General features: G+C 40.4%; 1 protein-coding gene across 1 annotated transcript in view; it reads left to right on the forward strand.

The window, feature by feature from the left end:
* Positions 1 to 18,776, forward strand: part of LOC126425002 (sortilin-related receptor-like) — a 219,676-nt gene extending 200,900 nt beyond the window's left edge. Inside the window, exons 31-32 of the mRNA XM_050087900.1 lie at positions 568 to 768; positions 17,523 to 18,776. Of these exons, the coding sequence (XP_049943857.1) occupies positions 568 to 768; positions 17,523 to 17,584 (263 nt within the window). The 3' untranslated portion in view covers positions 17,585 to 18,776. The remainder of the gene's footprint in view (positions 1 to 567; positions 769 to 17,522) is intronic.
* Positions 18,777 to 22,113: the final 3,337 nt, after the last annotated feature.

Here is a 22,113-nt window from a genome sequence, read left to right on the forward strand (position 1 = left end):
CTACTGCTCCCTGGACTTCAGTTCCTACTATGTTGCAATGAAACTACAATTTTTTTCATATTCTGCCCTCAAAATTATGTAACAACTGCTGGAAACATTTAGTAATTCTCTATTTGTATTAGTTCTGTAAAAAAATATAGCTTTATTACAATACAGCACATCACCTTGTAATTTTCCTACTTATGTTTAGCTGGACCAGTGATAACTTGTTTTTAAAAAAATCGTGTGAAATGATAAAGGTCTTAAATGAGTTCCTAATAAAAATCACAATTACTGACTCAGTTGTTGTGGTTTTTTTATATGAAAGTAATACAGTCACACTGACGACACTGACGACAATGGATAAAATTAAATCATAATTACATAATTATTCTGCGATGAGCTGTTGGAGACTGTATGTCCCTTGTTCCATAATACTCTGAAAATATATGTGAACAAACTCAAAAATTTTGTTGTTGATGTTCCCCCTGTGTATGTCCTGATAAAATTAAACTTCAAAACTCCAGATTTTGCTAACAGAATTGGAGGATAATGGAACCGACTGTCACACAACTGTCCTACCCCCAGGTTCGTGGGTGGCCGTGCTGACGGCATCGAGCGTCGCCGGGGTGGTGGTGCCAGTGATCGTGGTGGTCGGCCTGCTGCTTGCCGTGGTGGGCTTCCTGGTGTACCGCCACAGGCGCCTGCAGCACAGCTTCGTGTCATTTGCAAACAGCCACTATGACACACGCTCGGGCTCGGCAACTTTCTCGGGAGCAGACGGACTCGGTAAGTTTGCCCTCCACTTTTTATAAAAGGTACTGTTGCTTTGACCTGGTACACTACAAAGTCTTACCAAGGGATCTTATGTAGGCTGACCAGGTGTCCCGGTTTTTAATCGAGAAACAAAATGCGTGCAGTATTATTTCACATTCAATTAAATATTTTGGAAAAGCAAGTTTCCTAGAAGTAGAATATTATAGAAATATATATTTTCACTTTATATAGACTGAATGCATTTCTTCAACTAGTTTAATGCTTAAAGAAACAGTAAAAGATGTGTTGAAAAGAAAAGCCCCCCCACCCTCCCCTCTGCCTCTAACTTTCATACCTTCCACTTTAGGGCAATCAAGAAAAGTAAATGACAAGTTTCAAACAATGTTGCCCATCTTCAGAACGTATGTCATAGTTACAGAGTAACCTGTCTTAGTGGAAGTATCAGTTCACTGTCAATATTTGATGAAACGGACAGAAAATATGATGTAGAATAATGATCGCTACCACTCATAAGGTGTTACTCTACATGCTTTAAAGGAGTAGTCATGGAGTTCATCTGCATCCATTAGGGATAAGATACACAGACATAAAATAAATGTATTTTGTACAAGGGTTATAGTGACAGTAGTGAGCAACAATTTTTAAATCTCTTGATGTTTATTTTTTGGAGAAACCAAGAACAACATCATAATCTACAGGCTTTTCTCTCACTTTTCAACATCGTCTCCATTTCTTTGCACAAATTTTTCCTACCATTCTGCAAGTTTGAAAATAACCTTATGATAGAACTCCATTCCAGCCCCTTGAAGATACTCAGCCACCATATCGTAGTGTTAATGTTCTGTCACAATACTTGTCAAAACGTCACCACCTCCATTTTGAAATATCTGAAGTTGTTGTTGGTCAATAAATGTGGGACCCAACAAGCATAAACTTTTTGATAACCTAAGCTTTGAATCATTTCTTGCACTAAGCTGTGTCCTACTGCAAGCTCAGCATGATTTCATTCACGGCGACTTGCCTGTCTTCTCTAATGAGCTCACCAACTCCCTCCTTGTTGCATTACGTGGATGCAGTCCATGGCCGACTGGTGCGTGGCTCATCTTGGATACTCGTTTTTCCATCTTTGGAATGCTTCACCCATCTCCTAACGCTGCTAGCTAGCATCCGTGCGGATGTCTTCTTAGGCACGTTGAAGTCTGAAATAAATTTGAGCAGCAGATTTTCCGCCTTTGACAAGGAATTCAATTACAGCATGCTGTCGAAATGAAAAACCTATGTCTGCTATTTTGGAAGTACTGCCTGCGGTCACGTGATAGATGCTAATTACGTCACGGTATAGCAACATACAGTGGAAAGTCTGCAGATTATGATCCTGCAATTGTTTTTGTTACACTGTTGAAATTTGAATTTTAGCAGTGGGTTGCTCGTGACTTTCAGTATGACACTTGTTAAACTAAGGCTTGCAGATAACTCCTTGTGATAAACATTTCCATTTATGACAAATCACTAAATGTCAGCTTTGAAACTGGAAATTCCTTTGTGGAATAACAATGAGGCATATTCCAGAACTAATTTTAACTGATGTTAGGCCTGAATGAAGTGTCTACCGACTCCTTAGGAAACTACTGCAGTGTTGATTTGGTTCAGCAGTCAATTGCCAGTTGGTGATAGCAAATCATAATGACAGAGACAACTGCAGATCCTGCCCGTTGTGAAGTGCACAGTGTGATTAGGATTTTGGTGGCAGAAGGATATTCAGCTGCCAAAATCGATCGTGAGTTATGCCTGGCATATGGACCAGAAATAATGAGTGACAAACGAGTTAGGAAATGGTGTTGAGAATTTCAGAATGTCCATACAAATGTTCACAATGAACTGTGGAATGGCAGGTCCAGTATTTGGATCAATGACATTGTCGATCAAGTGAACCAAAAATTCTAAAGCAATTGGTGATTGAGAATTCTGAATTCCAAAATGTTGTTCAGACCTTGATTTACTGGATTGTCACTGAACAGCTTGAATGTCACAAATGGTGTGTGTGACGTGGGTTTCAGAAACGATCAGTGATTAGTGCAAAGGGTAAAGAATGTGTAGTTCGTACTGTCGTTGGAGCACTATAGACAAGATCAAGGTGACTTTTTTTCCCCACGTTCTTTTGGGTGACAAGACACGGATATCGCACACCAAAGCAGAATCGAAACAGCAGTCAAGGCAGTGGTGCCATCGCAGTTCACTGAAGCTAAAAAAGTTTAAGCAATCTCCATTCTTGAATCAAAAAATGATGGCTCCTGTTTTTTGGGACAAAAAAGGCCTCCTTTTCGTTGATTTTATGGATCCTGGGCCAAGAGTTATACTTAACATATACTATGAAATACTAACCAATATGAGACATGCAATCCAAAGTCAGCACCGCAGGAAGCTGTTGTCTGGCATAATCCTCCGTCACTACCGTGCATGTTCTCACTTCTTTTCCATGTCCTCACTTCACTTCCAAAACTGAGAAGAAGATTCAAGATTAACTTTGGGAACTTTTTGATCACCCTCCGTACAATTCCTGCGCCAAGCGACTATTTTGCCTTCTTGAATTTGAAAAAGTGGCTGGGTGAACAACAATTTCAAGATGATGACAAATTCAACACTCGGGTTACCATCTGGTTCAATTTCCAGATGGCAGACTTCTATGCAAAGGGGTTTACGAAATTGGTGCAGTGTTACAGAAAGTGTACAGATGTGAACAGTGACTGAGGAAAAGTAAGGTAGATATGTAGTAAAACATTACTGTCCATAGACACCTTTTGTCATGATCTTATGGATCTTATAATTAAAGTTTTCCATGTGACATTTAAGTCTGCAATAGTAATGATGGAAGCAGAAGAAATGGATTAAAATTTGCGTCACAGCTGGGACTCGAACCCAGGTCTTCTTGCTTATTAGGCAGAACTGCTAACCATTACACCACTGCAGCACCATGGTCAACATTGCTGCACGAACTATCCAAGTCGAATGCCCTCCCCAACAGAAAGTTCGATTCATATCTTCAGCTGAAGATTCCCATTACGTCCAATGCTGGGGTGCTATTCCAATGCCAGAGAGCCCTGGCAACAGTGACAATGTAGGGAGAAAATAAGCTGAAAATATGAAGTTGGTGTTGGGAGGGCACTCAACTTGGGTAGTTTGTGCAGCAATGTTGACCATAGTACTGTGGTGGTTCAATGGTTAGCATTTCTGCCTAGTAAGCAAGAAGACCCGGGTTTGAGTCCCAGCTGTGGTACAAATTTAAATTCATTTCTTCTCCTTCCATCATTATTACTTTCGTCGTGAGCTTATTTTTTTTTTTTTTTTATATAACTGAACGGTTGCTAGTTTTGGAATATGCCTTATACAATATGAATAGATTGCTACACACCCCGTTAGGGGATATTGAGTGGCAGATGTGGTCATTTAAAGTAGACCTTGCACACGCATTTGGGAGTGTGTGGGGAAGTGATAGGGACTGGGTGTTGGGCTGTCAGGTGGCTGCACTGGGAGAGGTGGTGGAAGGAGAGAACCAGAGGAGGTTGGTTGGTTGGTTGGTTGGTTGGTGGTTTGGGGAAAGAGACCAGAGAGCGAGGTCATCGGTCTCATCGGATTAGGGAAGGATGGGGAAGGAAGTCGGCTGTGCCCTTTCAAAGGAACCATCCCGGTATTTGCCTGGAGCGATTTAGGGAAATCACGAAAAACCTAAATCAGGATGGCCGGACGCGGGATTGAACCGTCGTCCTTCCGAATGCTAGTCCAGTGTCTCACCACTGCGCCACCTCGCTCGGTGAACCAGAGAAGGGGGTGAGAACTGTGCAGGTGCACTGGTGAAATACAAGGTGTGTGTAAAGTTGCTGCAGGTGGAGGCATGTGGAGACAGGGATTATGGGAGTAAAGGACACGTTACAGGCAGAGTTCCCACCTGTGCAGCTCAGAAAAGCTGGTGTCGGCTGGAAGGACCCTGATGGCACATCACATAAAGAATGTAATCTGACAGTTTAAATGTCCCGCAGTCTACTTTTAAATTTACCCATTTGGCACTCAGTACCTCTACAATGTGATGGGTAGTGGTCTACCCTACTTTGCAATGCCTACTTAAGAATATTTATTATACTTGTGATTGCGCTATTTACTTCTGATGCAAGAAGAAGGGAGCCTTTGTGGTAGCTGTAGCATTTGCACCATTAGAGATGGCTATTTGGATATTTGTTTTATATGGCGTATCCAAACAGTATTGGTGCTATAATTATATTTACAGGCTCTAAATGCTCTTTTGTTGGTTGTTAAGAAATTGGAGGCATATTTTTTTGACAGCAAGGCAAAGTGAGAATTTTATGATATGTGTTAAACTTCTCTGTTGTACATAATGTCATTTATGAGGAGTAATTAATTTTTTGTTCTCCTCCTCCTAAAAACTATTCTAGTTGGTGCTCTCATTGGTAAGCAAACTATTACATTGAAAGGTATTGCATTGTAGTGAATAGCTAATGACATCTGTAAAATTGTGATGTCAGTAGAGCCATGTTTCATTCTACCACAGCTTTCTTTTTTTCTGTGGCATGTACGTAGATTTTTCTCATTTAGACACTTTCATACATATTATTACAAAATTTTACTGGACATTTGATTCATACAAAACAAAAACAATAGCACATCATTTGAGAAGAACTTTATTATTATTATTATTATTATTATTATGACTACTACTACTTTATGCACTGCATCAAAACTGTAGGTGCTGATGATGTATATGTGAAGCAGAATGAAGTTTGATTAGTTTTGTCACAAAGTGCATTCTCTTATTACTTAAATATTCTTTATGACTTATGCAGCAACTGGGATACCTGCTTACAAATAAAAATTAGTGATATGTGTAAGTAGTAGAAAATTAAATTTTAAAACACTGAACAAATACACTCCTGGAAATGGAAAAAAGAACACATTGACACCGGTGTGTCAGACCCACCATACTTGCTCCGGACACTGCGAGAGGGCTGTACAAGCAATGATCACACGCACGGCACAGCGGACACACCAGGAACCGCGGTGTTGGCCGTCGAATGGCGCTAGCTGCGCAGCATTTGTGCACCGCCACCGTCAGTGTCAGCCAGTTTGCCGTGGCATACAGAGCTCCATCGCAGTCTTTAACACTGGTAGCATGCCGCGACAGTGTGGACGTGAACCGTATGTGCAGTTGACGGACTTTGAGCGAGGGCGTATAGTGGGCATGCGGGAGGCCGGGTGGACGTACCACCGAATTGCTCAACACGTGGGGCGTGAGGTCTCCACAGTACATTGATGTTGTCGCCAGTGGTCGGCAGAAGGTGCACGTGCCCGTCAACCTGGGACCGGACCGCAACGACGCACGGATGCACGCCAAGACCGTAGGATCCTACGCAGTGCCGTAGGGGACCGCACCGCCACTTCCCAGCAAATTAGGGACACTGTTGCTCCTGGGGTATCGGCGAGGATCATTCGCAACCGTCTCCAAGAAGCTGGGCTACGGTCCCGCACACCGTTAGGCCGTCTTACGCTCACACCCCAACATCGTGCAGCCCGCCTCCAGTGGTGTCGCGACAGGCGTGAATGGAGGGACGAATGGAGACGTGTTGTCTTCAGCGATGAGAGTCGCTTCTGCCTTGGTGCCAATGATGGTCGTATGCGTGTTTGGCGCCGTGCAGGTGAGCGCCACAATCAGGACTGCATACGACCGAGGCACACAGGGCCAACACCCGGCATCATGGTGTGGGGAGCGATCTCCTACACTGGCCGTACACCACTGGTGATCGTCGAGGGGACACTGAATAGTGCACGGTGCATCCAAACCGTCATCGAACCCATCGTTCTACCATTCCTAGACCGGCAAGGGAACTTGCTGTTCCAACAGGACAATGCACGTCCGCATGTATCCCGTGCCACCCAACGTGCTCTAGAAGGTGTAAGTCAACTACCCTGGCCAGCAAGACCTCCGGATCTGTCCCCCATTGAGTATGTTTGGGACTGGATGAAGCGTCGTCTCACGCGGTCTGCACGTCCAGCACGAACGCTGGTCCAACTGAGGCGCCAGGTGGAAATGGCATGGCAAGCCATTCCACAGGACTACATCCAGCATCTCTACGATCGTCTCCATGGGAGAATAGCAGCCTGCATTGCTGCGAAAGGTGGATATACACTGTACTAGTGCCGACATTGTGCATGCTCTTTTGCCTGTGTCTATGTGCCTGTGGTTCTGTCAGTGTGATCATGTGATGTATCTGACCCCAGGAATGTGTCAATAAAGTTTCCCCTTCCTGGGACAATGAATTCACGGTGTTCTTATTTCAATTTCCAGGAGTGTACATGAAGCCCTATTACGTAAGTGCTGGAACACTTCAGGAGACAGCAAGACTCAAGTGTCTCTTGGTGTCTTGGTGGGCAAAAAAAAGAGGATGGATTATGTGCACTAGAAGTTTCTCCCTCTTTTTCCCACCTTCCCATTCTTTCCTGTAAAATGTTCACGCACACAATATTTTCTCAGTATATGTTATATCAGTGAAGCCTTGGGGATACAGCCATAACTAATTCCTTTCATAACACCTTGACTAAGAAATATTCACACATCTTCTGAGTAAAAGACTAACATTATAGCCAGTATGTTTCCCTCAGAAACTGTGAATCTTGTCAAGAAGCATGTAGCCACAGACACTTAACAGCTGAACAGATATCCTGACACTTTGTGCCTGCATGGTCCAGGCCTTTGTCATCAACTTTCCATGTGCTGCTGCTGTTAAAGAAAGGATCCAGTTCAGTCAATGAAAAAATGATTGGACAACTTTATGGTTTACATTTGAAGGTTCTTTTGCTTTTCTTTCCACTACAAAGAATTTGGTAGATGATTCACCTTGGGACTGAAACTGAATGGATGCTTGAGGTGGCTACAACTAGGCAGGCTGCCAAGTTTGATCAATTTGTGTCCTTGCAGTAGCGAAAAATTATGTGACAATTTGTAAGTTATTTTCTGATTAATAGTGTGTTAAACAATGCTATACAGTCAATGGCAGGTAAAGACACTTCTTCTTCTGTAGTGGTCAATCAAAGGATTGGTTTGCAACAGCTACAATGGCAGCTTGTCTCCATTCTGTGCGTCTTTCAGCTTTTCTCTTCATTTCTTTATAGGTGTTACATCCCACATCTTTCACGATTTGATCCATGTACCTCAGTCGTGGTCTTCCTCTTGGTCTTTTTCCCTCGACATATCCCTCTATGATTGTGTTCAGGAGTCCTTTATGTCTTAATAGATGGCCTGTAAATTGCACTCTTCTTTTAACAATGAAACTCCAGAAGCTTCTCTTCTCACCTGCTCTTTCCAGAACCACTTCGTTTGTGACCTTGTCGATCCATTTTATTTTGAGCATGCGTCTATAGCACCACATTTCAAAAGAATTTAGCTTCTGATCTTCCTCTGTCCCGAGAGTCCATGTTCCACACTCGTAGCATGCCACACTCCACACATATGATTTCAAAAACCTTTTCCTGATTTCAAGGCTGATGCTCTTAGATGTTGATATGTTTTTCTTCTTGTTAAAAGCAGCCTTTGCTTGAGCTATTCTACTTCTCACTTCTGCCTTGCTCCTTCCATCCCTGGTAAAATTACTACCCAGATAAGTAAATTTATCAACTTGTTCAAGCAGTTCATTGCCTACATGAACTTGGACTTTCACTTGATCTTCTTTGTCGCATGCCATTACTTTTGTTTTTGCTTTATTAATTCTCATATTATATTCTTCACCCATAACTTTATCCATTCTATTCAGTAGGACTACAAGATCTTCTTCACTTTCAGCCAGGACAGCTATATCATCGGCATATCTTATCATATCTATTCGTTGGCCATGAATTACTACACCTGTCTGTGAATTTTCCCTTGCTTTTTTCAGCGCCTCTTCAATGTATACGTTAAAGATAACAGGGGATAGTGTGCAACCTTGTCGGACACGTTTCCGTATCTGCACCTCTTCTTGTTTTGTCCGTCCACGGATAACTGCTGTCTCGTTTTTGTACAGGTTCCATATCATTTTTCTATCTTTATAGTCTATTCCTACTTTTTTGAGTACCTCAAACATCTTATCCCATTTAACATTATCAAAGGCTTTCTCTACATCTACGAAAGCTATGTATGTTTTCAGGTTCTTATCTAGTCGTTTCTCTATTATTAGTTTTAGAGCAAATATTGCTTCTCTGGTTCCTCTATCTTTCCGGAATCCAAACTGGTCTTCGGAGAGTGTAGCTTCGACTTTTTGTTCTATGCGTTTTAGGATAATTGAGGTTAATATTTTAGAGGCGTGAGTAACTAGGCTGAGCGTCCTATAATTTTCACGTCTTGTAGCATTTGCCTTCTTTGGAATGGGGATCATAATGTTTTTCTCAAAGTCTGTAGGAATTTTACCCTGCTCGTACATGTTGAAAACAAGATTATGCAACTCCTGATTCAGTTTTGCTCCTCCAGATTTCAGAAGTTCGGCTGGGATATTGTCTATACCAGGCGATTTGTTGTTTTTCAATTTTTTCAGAGCTAGTTCAAACTCTTACTTTAATATAGGTTCACCTATGTTGTGTGCATCTACTTCTGTTTCTTCTTCCATGATGTTTTCAGACAGGTCTGGTCCGCTGTACAGTTTTCCTATATATTGTTTCCATCTTCTTGCAATTTCATCATCGTCATCCAACATATTGCCATTTTCATCCATCACAGCCCTACACTTGTTTCTTCTGTCTCCAAAGCAATGTCTCACACATTTATAGGCCTTGTCGATATTTCCCTTGCTCATGTTGTCCTCAACTGAAATACAGAGATCATCAAGGTATTTTTCTCTTGCTTGTTTTGCCTCTCTGTTGATTCTGTTTTTCAGACTCTTGTATTTCTCTTGGTCTTTCTTCTTCACAGAATTTTTTAATTTCCTTCTTTCTTCCATCATATATAGTAGGTCATTAGTGATCCATTCCTTCCTTTTCTCTGTCCTTTCTTTTCCTATTACTTCTTGTGCTGCTTCTAAAATACCAGTTTTTATTTTTTCCCAGCTGCTTTGGATGTCATTGCAACCCTGTGTATTTGTTTTCTTGTCTGTTTCTAGTTTATAGTGCTTCAGTGTATTTTCGTTTTTCAGGTTTGTCAAATCCCATTTACATGTACTTCTTTTTTTAACGTTGTTGAATTTTAGTTCAGTCGTCGTCATAACGAGTATGTGGTCACTTTCCACATCACAGCCTAGATATGATCTGCTGTCCTTAACTTGGTTTTTAAATCTTTGCTTCACTAATATGAAGTCAATTTGATATCTGTTAAAAGACACTATTTGTCATGAATTCTAACCTGAAAAGAAGCTGTTTCTTTTCAGTAGAGGGAGCCACAGTACAAAAGCTTCACATTGTTAACTTGATTGTTCTCCCGGCTGCTGAAGACAGTGAGATTTTTTTAAAATGTGGTCTGTAACGTATTGTTAATCTACACAGTTTGGTGTATAATTCCATAGATTGTGGGACAGATTAGCTTCCATGAACCAGGTGGTCAGAAAGACTCCTTTTTAAATACATCCTCCTTCCCCAAGGAAATTGTCAAAAGCCAGAGCCTGGGGTGCACTTCTGTGGAAGTTACATGGACTGCCAACAGTTCGCAAGAAAGACCTTCAACACAAGCTTAAGCTGCCACCAATCTGAAGGTTGCTTTGAAAACCGCACTACATTACTAGGTGCAGTGCCGTCCTCTGACCTTTGAGCTGACTAATTGAGCCAGGTATAGGAGCATCTACAGTGTAACATAGTTCTGAATCCATAGTTCGACTCAAGATTTCACACATAAACAAATACTACCAGAGGTGAAAGAAATGATAAGTGAGCGAGAGAAATCCTAGGACTGACCGAGGATCAAACCTGAGACTTTTGGTTCTTTGATGTGGCATTTTATCACTTTATCACTTCACCACTTTACCACTTAGCCACTGAGACAGAATGTGGGTCTCAAATATTTTGAAACATCTTTTGCAGAGTACTTGTCACATTTGGAAACCATCTGAATTTGTTAAAATACTAAAAGTTCACGAATTCAACTATTTTTGATGACATACACATCTGTGATGAATTTTGTCTTTGCTGCATCCATATTTATGATTGCCAAATAATATTATAAATAGATTCTTTCATTTCGAGAATATTTGGAAGACATTGGGATGATACTGTATGCGACGACTCTGAGACATCAAGAAGCTGCGGCAGTTCGTGGACCATCATAATTTCATTTGTGGAAACATCTGAGTGATCCCGTATGTAGAAAGGAATGAATTTCTTCATTTTTTTTGTGACTTTGCACACGGAACAATAAGTATCGCATTGGGGCATGTAATTTAACAGAACCTCATAAAAATTACAGATTCATATCTGCCAGTGGATATTTATCATAATCTTTTACAGATGTGTGTTGTCTTGAAGATGATTGTACACACACCACACTTCATAGCTCTCAAGGGTGTGTACACACGCATGCTTCTTACAGGGCATATATGCTCTGGAAAAACTGGGAAACGCAGGAAAAACCCGGGATTTTTTTTATCTTGGAGAAAAACCCAGGAATTTTTCATTGTTTTAGTTTCAATTAAATTTTTGTGAATTTGACTGGTAAGAACTAATAGTCTAACAAAGAATTTTACTGTACCCCGCTACTGCAGAAACGAGAGATTAAAACCAAACTAAAACTTAATTTGCAAAGGAAATGCTCCATTTACAACAACAAAACACAGTGCACACACAAGTGCCTGCCAAAAGCAAAATGTGTCAAAGGCTTTAAGATGAAGACTATGAAATACTTCATTAACAGCGAACTGCTTCCGATGAGCGTGACGTCATGACCGTTAACATTAAGTTCGTTTTGAGCAGTCGCCAGTGGGCACGTGTGCAGTTGAGTTGTGTATGAACAATACTCTCTGCTCCTGACTACTTGAAGTGTGGCTGCAGTGGTAGGAAGAAGCAGTCATGCTACCCAGAAAAATTTTTCCGGAGTGTCTAAGTTGCCAGATACATGTATGCCCAGAGCAGTCAGGGCTGTAGTGGGGAGAGGGATAGTGGCTCGCGTTTGAGTTTAGTGATTTTGCTGCTTCCTCTTTATTTACAGTTCACACATCAAATGAAAACAAAATGGATTTCTGTGGCCAGGAGCTATCAAATTAAAATACATTCAATTAATTACAGAAGGCTAAAATATGTTGTTAGTTTCAGTTTTCTGATTTTGTTTAATTTTCATGTTTTTGGTAGTCGACAACAATGGAGTTATTTTTATCGGTTTGTTAAATAAATGTGGCTTATGTTTTCCACAGATGCAGTCAATTTATAAGAAACGAAGTGTTTCATTCCACACCGTTGACTAGTTTCAACTGTTCACTGAATTTCCCGTGCACATTTTCATCTTCTGGCACATACGGCATTATGCCATAATAAAGAACCAAACATGAGACAATGCAGTAGGCCTACTGGTACTCAAAGAAAATTTGCATCCCAAAAGTGCACTGGAAAGCTTAATATCAGATTGGGGCCTACCTACTTGTGAATTTGGACATATGAATGTGTCCTTTAATCCAAATTATGCATTTTAGTATGGTTTACAAAATTCCTATGCTCTTGGAGTATCCTCTGATGTCCTGTTTCTTTTATGGCATCATGTAAGATCTCTTAATGCTATATACAGGGTTATTGCAAATGATTGAAGCGATTTCACAGCTCTACAATAACTTTATTATTTGAGATATTTTCACAATGCTTTGCACACACATACAAAAAGTCAAAAAGTTGTTTTAGGCATTCACAAATGTTCGATATGTGCCCCGTTAGTGATTCGGCAGACATCAAGCCGATAATCAAGTTCCTCCCACACTCGGCGCAGCATGACCCCACCAATGAGTTCGACAGCATCGTTGATGTGAGCTCGCAGTTCTGGCACGTTTCTTGGTAGAGGAGATTTAAACACTGAATCTTTCACATAACCCCACAGAAAGAAATCACATGGGGTTAAGTCAGGAGAGCGTGGAGGCCATGACATGAATTGCTGATCATGATCTCCTCCACGACCGATCCATCGGTTTTCCAATCTCCTGTTTAAGAAATGCCGAACATCATGATGGAAGTGCGGTGGAGCACCATCCTGTTGAAAGATGAAGTTGGCGCTGTCGGCCTCCAGTTGTGGCATGAGCCAATTTTCCAGCATGTCCAGATACACGTGTCCTGTAATGTTTTTTTCACAGAAGATAAAAGGGGCCGTAAACTTTAAACCGTGAGATTGCACAAAACACGTTAACTTTTGGTGAATTGCGAATTTGCTGCACGAATGCGTGAGGATTCTCTACCGCCCAGATTCGCACATTGTGTATGTTCACTTTACCATTAAGAAAAAAATGTTGCTTCATCACTGAAAACAAGTTTCGCATTGAACGCATCCTCTTCCATGAGCTGTTGCAACCGCGCCGAAAATTCAAAGCGTTTGACTTTGTCATCGGGTGTCAGGGCTTGTAGCAATTGTAAACGGTAAGGCTTCTGCTTTAGCCTTTTCCGTAAGATTTTCCAAACCGTTGGCTGTGGTACGTTTAGCTCCCTGCTTGCTTTATTTGTCGACTTCCGCGGGCTACGCGTGAAACTTGCCCGCACGCGTTCAACCGTTTCTTCACTCACTGCAGGTCGACCCGTTGATTTCCCCTTACAGAGGCATCCAGAAGTTTTAATTGCGCATACCATCACCGAATGGAGTTAGCAGTTGGTGGATCTTTGTTGAACTTCGTCCTGAAGTGTCGTTGCACTGTTATGACTGACTGACGTGAGTGCATTTCAAGCGCGAAGTAAGCTTTGTCGGCTCCTGTCGCCATTTTGTCTCACTGCGCTCTCGAGCGCTCTGGCGGCAGAAACCTGAAGTGCGGCTTCAGCCGAACAAAACTTTGAGTTTTTCTATGTATATCTGTAGTGTCTTGTGACCATATGTCAATGAATGGAGCTACAGTGAATTTATGAAATTGCTTCAATCATTTGTAATAGCCCTGTATGTATGAACATATGAGCTTCCTACGTCACCATAGCTGCCGATGCGCAGTAGTGCCTGATGCGCAGTAGTGCCTGTTTTCTGGCAGTTCCATGAAGAAATACTGAACCTTACTGCCTCTGTAGCCATCCGTAATTGTGAAAATGTTTTCTGTGCAGGATTTTGTGCACGAACTGACCTCAGTTACGTCCCATAAATGTTTGTTGCAATTCATGTCGGGCTATCTGCGTGGTCAGATCATTCACTCTAATTGTCCAGAAACTTCTTCAAACCAACTGCAAACAATTGTGGCCCAGTGACATGGCATATTGTCATCCATCATTGCTTGGGTATATGAAGTCAATGAATAGCTGCAAATGGTCTCCAGTTAGCCAGATATAACTATTTCCAGTCAATAATCAGTTCAGTTGGATGAGAGGACCCAGTCCACTCCATGTAAACACAGCTCTCACAGTTATGAAGCCACCACCACCTTGCACAGTGCCTTGTTGACAACTTGGATCTGTGGCTTCGTGGGATCTGCACTGCACTTGAACCTTACCCTTATCTGTTACAACTGAAATCGGATCTCATCTAACCAGGCAACAGTTTTAATGTCATGTAGGGTCCAACCGATATAGTCACGAGCCCAGGAGAGGCGCTGCAGGTGATGTCGAGCTGTTAGCAAAGGCACTCGTGTCGGTCGTTTGCTGCCGTAGCCCATTACTGCCAAATTTCGCCGCACTCTTCTACTGTGTACATTCGATGTAAGTGTTACATTTATTTCTGCAGTTATTTCACCCAATGTTGCCTGACGGTTAGCAGTGACGCCTCTGTGCAAATGCCGCTGCTTTTGGTCATTAAGGGAAAGTTGTCGGCCACTGTGTCATCTGTGGTGAGAGGTAATGCCTGAAATTTGATGTTCTTGACAGGCTCTTGACACTGTGGATCTCAGAATATTGAATTCCCTAGTGATTTCCAAAACAGAATGTTCCAAGTGTCTAAAGTCTGTCAGTTTGCGTCGTGCTGCCATAGTCACTTTAGAAACCTTTTTGCATGATTCACCTGAGTACAAATAAGAGCTCTGCCAGTGCACTGCCCTTTTGTATGTTGTGTATGTGACACTACTGCCATCTGTATATGTGCATACTGCTGTCCCGTGACTTTTGTCACCTCGGTGCTTTCATTACACAGCTCCGAAAGACAACTTACAAAAAGCAATGTCTACATTGATGACCGGAATTGTTTACCAGCTGTTGTGCTGTAAAGGGCGTGCAAGTGATGTACATCTCATGTCAGTGTGCTTTCAAGTGTAACACTGAGGTTTTGTTCCCATTTTATGCACAATATTTCACTGACCAACCCAGTCATCTTCTTCAAGCACTGCGAGTTGTGCTGGTACGTATGTGTGTTTGATGTTTGGACTTCAACTCAACTGTGTTGTGCACAAAACCGAAACAACAACTCGTCAAAACACTTGAAAGGGGGGGGGGGGAAGGGGGGGGCGGAGGAAAGAGAGAGAGAGAGAGAGAGAGAGAGAGAGAGAGAGAGAGAGAGAGAGAGGGGGGGGGGGGGGGGGAGGGAGAGAGAGAGAGAGAGAGAGCTATATTGTTGTTGCCTGAGTGTCTTCTCTTCGGTGGTAGATGCACAAACTACGTGTATCTGAATTATTGAGAGAACAACAAAATCAGTTAGGGTCACAGTCACTGTAAATGACATAATAATATATGTTAATTGTTTGTAAATGTATGACACCGATGTAGGCCAAAGCAACAAATTAATATTTGTACCAGTTTTGGGATTCAAAACCGGGTCTCCTGCTTACTAGGTACTACTGATACCACATCTGCACGGATGACCTGTGTACATCTCTGTCACCAATACAGATTCCAATTCGTGCCTCAACCCATTGTTGTTGTGCCATTATTGCCAAGGGTCTCCGAAATTGGAATAGCAACTCAGCAATACTGGAAATGAGCTTAATGCCCCCTGTATGTCAGATGTAGATGATATATTAATCATATATAGGTGAGACTGTGTCATATCTCAGGAATACCAACTATATAAGATTAATATGCTTGTAAAATGATTGCATAAGTCAACCTAATCTACATTTTCCATCTTTAAAAATTTGATCACTGCATGTTCTAAACTCTCTAGTAGCATGCACTCGTGCTCCAACACCTGTGTTAGCAGTTGTTGACTAGGCATGACTTGACTGAATGGAAAGAGTTTTGATTAAGAGATTCTGACCATCTGTAAAAGTAGTTCATTGTTTTTGTGTGTTCGAATGTAATGGTAGATAACTGTTATGATTATCACTAAAGATAATTGCTGCAATTAATGTTGGTTGTTACCATTAATTCATGTCATGTGTTTTGTTAGTGTCACTACAAAAAGTAAGAAGGCCACTCTGGGTCTCTCTTAGTATTTCTCAGTGTATGGTGATGTGTTATTATGTTGTACTTTGTGCACAGTTATTGCTGTTGTTAACTGCTAATTTTGAACTGAAGACTAAAATGTTAATTTTTTATAGTTCTTCTTGAAACAAGAGTGAACTGAATTTATTAAAGTATTTAACTTGAAGTTTTATTAAAATTGGATTAAATGTTCGTGTAGCGTTTTTTGGCCAGTACTTCATTATAGATAACAGCAGGAGTCCAAATATATTTCCTTGGAATGTGCCTGAGGTTAATTGTACATCCGTCGATGACTCTCCAACTCAGACAAAATGCTGTATCGTCCTTACCAAGAAGTCCTCAGTATGGTCAAAAATTTCTTTAACCTCCACATGTTCATACTTTCACTAATAAGTGTTGGTACTGAGTCGGGTGCATTTCAGGAATTTCCTTGATCCATGACTTTCAGGATGTTACGTGAGAAAACCTGATATGGGTTTCATATGACCGATATTTTCGAAATCCACTCGTGTTGGTGTAGAGATTGTGGTAGTGATACTGTGCTGTCTTAGATCAGAATATGTTTGAAAATTTTTACAACAGGTGGATGTCAAAGATCACTTCTGCTTCCCTTCTTCTATACAGGTGTGACCTGTGTTTCTTCCAATAATGGGCACCGGTTCTCTTTCCCTCAAGCTATCTACAATGTTTCATCAAAGGCAGTTATAGAAACAATATAAAGTCCATAAGTAAAAGCTCATAATCTTGTTTTCATGTACTGTCTTCAATATATGGCAGAGTTGCGACACCCCCCCCCCCCCCCTCTCCCCACCCCACCCCCACCTGACCCCCTCCTCCCTGTACATTTTAGAGGCTGTTTACCTGGGGCTCTTAAGAACTGACGCATTTTGTATAATTCAATTCCGGGGGCGAATGCTCCTCCGCCTTCTAGCATCAGACATACTACAAGTAAAGGAATGTTGCTACTCATTATATGGCTGTAAAGTAATACGCTTGAATAAAAGAAAAAGGAGGCACGGGAATAAAATTTCCGTCAAATTTATCACAAATGGAGCAGGATTACTGTCAGAATACGTAATCTATAGACTTTTTTTTATGTATATGCTGAAAATAAATTTTACTGTTTTGGTTTCTCAGTTATATACAGGAAATACTTTACGTATGAAATAAAATTAATTAAATACAGCTAACATATTGTATTATTCCATTGCACAAGAAAGGTAAAAATGTTACCCTGTTTCTCGATTCTACTTGCAATAGTGCAAACTGTTATTGATTATAAAAATTGTTCCTTCCAGATGAGGATGATTCTCCCGCAATAAGAGGATTTTCAGATGATGAGCCCCTTGTGATTGCCTGAAGTGGTGACAGCAGTCAGAAAGTTGCAGAATCATCATTAGATTTCTGTCTGAAAGAATGTTTTAAATGTAATAATATACAAAATGTCTATAAATGTTGTAAATGCATATGCGACTGAAATATGCTCTTATTAACTTTGTACTGCACTCGAGGGAAGAGTTTTATGCTAAATGACAATGCAATTATGTTGTCTGGGAATGTCAGGTGCAAATATCTTTTTAATTAGCACATAATGTCTGTTTTCTTTCTGGTTCCTCTTTATACTTTCTGTGATTTTGTATACAAAATGAGACTACATATTGTTTTACAATTGAAGGTGGGAGGGCGGAGGGCAGATGTTGATGAGATGGTCAGCGTGTGTGGGAACCCACTGTTTGTTGCTATTATACAGTGATGAATGTTTCTGTTTACTTGTAAGAAAAATTTAGCTTTTTAGTTGTGTGAGCAAATGCTTTGCATGTGGAAGACTGTTGTCCAGAATTTTGTCCATTCTTGATTAACCCTAGTAACTGATACAGTATTGACTTTCTAATTGTAAGTGATCTTCAGTATACCTCTTCAGTATACCTTTTTTTATTTTGAGAACATTCTGTTGTGTGTGTGTGTGTGTGTGTGTGTGTGTGTGTGTGTGTGTGTGTGTGTGTGTGTTTATTTTGGAGACAGCATGTACTTCTGTGGGCTTACTGCCTGCTTTGATGCTGAAGACGAGAGAGCGTATCAAGACAGATTCATATTACTGTTGTGTGATGCTATTTCTAGAGCCAGTGCAGTCACAAGTTTTTAATTTTTTTTTCATCCAATTGCAATGCTGTTAATGTATGTTGTGTAAGTAGTCCAGCAACTGGCTTTATAAGGGAGCCACTTCTAAGTGTTTGCAAGTGTTTATATAATCTGCACAACAGCCAAGTATCAGATTCCTAAATTTGCTGTGTGTCTAAATTTCTTATTCCCAAAATGCTTTGTGCTGAAATCTAAAACTTGATGTATTGTGGCATTACAGTTCCACTAAAAAAAAGGAAAGGGTTGTGACTTCACTTACATTGATCTTACGTTATAACCAAAGAAACTCTGTCAGTTGTCTTGATGTTTGACACTTTCACTTTTAAGTTTGTAGATTTGTAAATATTTCACCCAGAAGACTTACATTTGTTGTGTTAAAATGTATGAAAATCAATAAAACATACAAATTGGAATGCTGTGTTGTTTGCAATATATTTAAGAACTTTAGTAAATCACCAGTCTTAGCTGCTGTATTGGATACAAGAAACGCTCGTCGCTGCAGCAGATGGAACAGTTTGAAAAGTCATGTGGCTGTTGTCAGGCCTCTTGTCGGCTGTTAACATGGAAGCCCTTCACAGTGCAGCCAATATGTATACTATCAGCACATTTGATTGCATGTCACACACAGGCCACTCCATTTCTAGAGCTCACGAAGAAGGCACTGGGATTTTCACGTGGCAGCATGCTAATGGTTTACTGTGAGTACCTCAGTCTGGTGAAAATGGCAGACACCAGAGCCAACTGTGGTAGGCAACATGTAGTAGATGATAAAGGCCGCTAACAACAGTCACCAATCACAACAGTTGTAACAGAACACTTGGCATTTGGTGATAAAAAAAATTCGGTTGAACTATGCAACAGTACATGAATGAACTAATATTTGCACAGTCAGTAGATAATGATAGCACAGAAGAACAAAACAAAATCCCCTTCATTCAATCAAAATCATGTTCAAAAACTACCTGAAATGTACTCATTATAGTGTATGCAAAAATAACCAATAATAAACTCATTTCACAAACTATCCAGAAAAATTTATAAACCACAGCTTCCTATGTTATTTGTGTTACTGCCACAAAATTTAACAAAGTATTGCAGTAAACTCTGGTCATGTATTTCGAGATTCCAATAATTACCAGCTCCATGTTATTAGTATTGTTTGGCAAATTTATATGTTAATTAATAGGTGTGTGAAAAATTAAAAATAATATAACAAAACATTCACAGTTATGTTAATCAGCACTACAATTTTTTTCTTTAGCAGTAATAATCGCAAGAAAGGGAAAACTCAATTGTTAAAAATAATTTTCGTGCATGATCTTGTTATTACTTCACATTTGTGAATATGCAAACAACACTTAATATTCAAACATTAATTCTAGTTCAGATTTACTACTTTCGAAAAATAAGTTGGGGTACTCAAAGGTGTATGCCTGCTAACTTCCTCACCATCAAGAGCAACGAAGGATTATGGTGCAGAATTGCTTGCTGAGGCTGATCAGGACACTTTTTTGTCGAACATCGCCACAGGCAATGTAATGCACGTTCATCATTCGCACTGGAAACAAAATAGCAATCCACAGAATGGCTTTGCACCACCTCTCTTCTGAAGGAAAAAGTTAAAAGCCTCACCCCTCTGCCGGTAAAGTAATGACGACAGCCTTTTGTGACTCTGAATAGGTATCTTGTCCTCCTTCATGTTGCAACAATCAACTTCGAAACTTATTGTGCTACCCTTAGAAAATTGAAGAAACGGCTTCAGTGTATTCGTCACCACAAAAATGCAAACCAACTTCTTCTCCATGACAACACAAGATCTCAAACAAGTCTGCATATCTGAGAGTACCTCACAAAACTTCATTGGAAAGTTCTCCCTCATCCATATACAGCCAGATCTCTCACATTTCGAATTCCATCTGTTTGGCCCGATGAAAAGTGCACTGCATGGGAAGCATTACATGGGTTGTTGATGCAATAAGATGTTGGCTCCGAAGATGACCTGTAGATTGGTACCATGGGGGCATACAGGCCTTCCCAGTAAGGTGGCATTAAGGCTGTCATGCTGAATGGAGATTATGTTGAGAAATGGGGTTTTGTACCTAAAAGAGTGGGGAGTAATGTGATGTATTGGAATACTGAATAAAACCAACTTGCTTTCAGAAAAAAAATGTGTTGCACTACTTACTGAACGCTACTCGTACTTGTTAAGAAATAAAGGTGGAAACATTATCCAGAGAGTACATGAAAGTTGTCTCTAATGGAATTGTAAATATATCTAGGACTATCAAACTTTCAAAACTGAAGACAGAAATGCACTACCATGTAGAGTAGTGTCTGCTCTGTGTTAGACGTTGTTGAAGTGCACTGTTAGTACTAAAATTAACTGCTTTACAGTGCATCACTACTTGTGTCCATCTGCTATGCAAGTACGCTAATCCATCCCCGACAGTGCCAGGTAAAGCATTAGCAGCCCTTACCCTCCCACAGCACTTGTGCCTCCCCAAGATTAATTACTCGCATCAGTCTCAAAGTTATATGCTGGTGATTAGATGTTTACTATTTAAGTGATGTTTATCACATGAGGCCTTTTTCTACACTCGCTGATTTAGTTTGTAGTTGGCAAAATGTTATTTAACATGAAGGGTTAATAAATTGAGATTTCATTGATGCTTTTATGTGGTCTGCAGACCACTTATGGGGACTTCCCCATCACTGCGTTGTTCTGAGCATTTCTCACTCATCCTTCTAGAATATTTGAGAAGCTAACCATTTTCTGCACCCTGGGTGCTCTATTTATTTCCAGCCACCCCCTAACAGCTCTTCGTTTTCTTTACATGATGTTCTGACCATAGTTGCATCACTAGTTTCAGTGCTCTGTGCAACCATTTTTATTGAAATTAAAGTAAGAGATCATTTACATATAAATAATTGAATCATGTCACTTTATGGTAGGTGTGATTCTTTCTGCTGAAGCTTTTAAGTGTTGCACTTTTGATATCAGTTGAGTCCATAAAAACTGTCAGATAAAGTCCTGAAGGGGGAAAAAATTATAAAAAAAAAACTGTATGTAGGTGCTACACTATGTGCTTCTGCAAAGAATATTAACATCAAGTCATTATTAATTCTAATCTACTCACATTGATAATTAAGGCAATTACTTTATAAGTATACATTATAAATGCAGCTACTTCGAGAAAAGCTACTACTGCTGCTCTTCTACCACTCAGTTGCTACAAACAAAGCACTTATATAACTGCACCGACCACTTTTAGCTGCTTGCATATTGCCAAAGTCCATGTCTATGAGCATCTACTGCCCAGTTCCTGAATTATCTACATTCTGTCAGAATGTATATCACAATATAAAAATTGGAGTTACGTGGAATTTACATTCCAGAGTCCAAACATTTTGATAAATTATTTAAATGACTGTTCTCCTTATACAGTGTTGTTGAATATTTTGGGATTTTGAATTCCTTCCTCGATATCAGTTTTGGGTTTGTTTAATTTTAGTTTTACAAGTTGAAATGTGTGATAGTGTTGTGTGATTTTTGGATACTGCATCCTTGTACAGGAGCCAGAAAACTATTTGTGCGAACAACCAGAAAGTGATCGGAGAACATACTGTAAAGTCTTCAGTCCATGGGTCGACCTCTCAGCTTGCCAAAACTGAAATGAAGTGTTCTGACTCTCTAAGAGCAATGCACAGGAGTGAATAAATAAACATCCACTGTTGTTTAACTCGGCAGTA

The sequence above is a fragment of the Schistocerca serialis genome, chromosome 10 (assembly GCF_023864345.2).
Source record: "Schistocerca serialis cubense isolate TAMUIC-IGC-003099 chromosome 10, iqSchSeri2.2, whole genome shotgun sequence".
NCBI lineage: Eukaryota > Metazoa > Arthropoda > Insecta > Orthoptera > Acrididae > Schistocerca > Schistocerca serialis.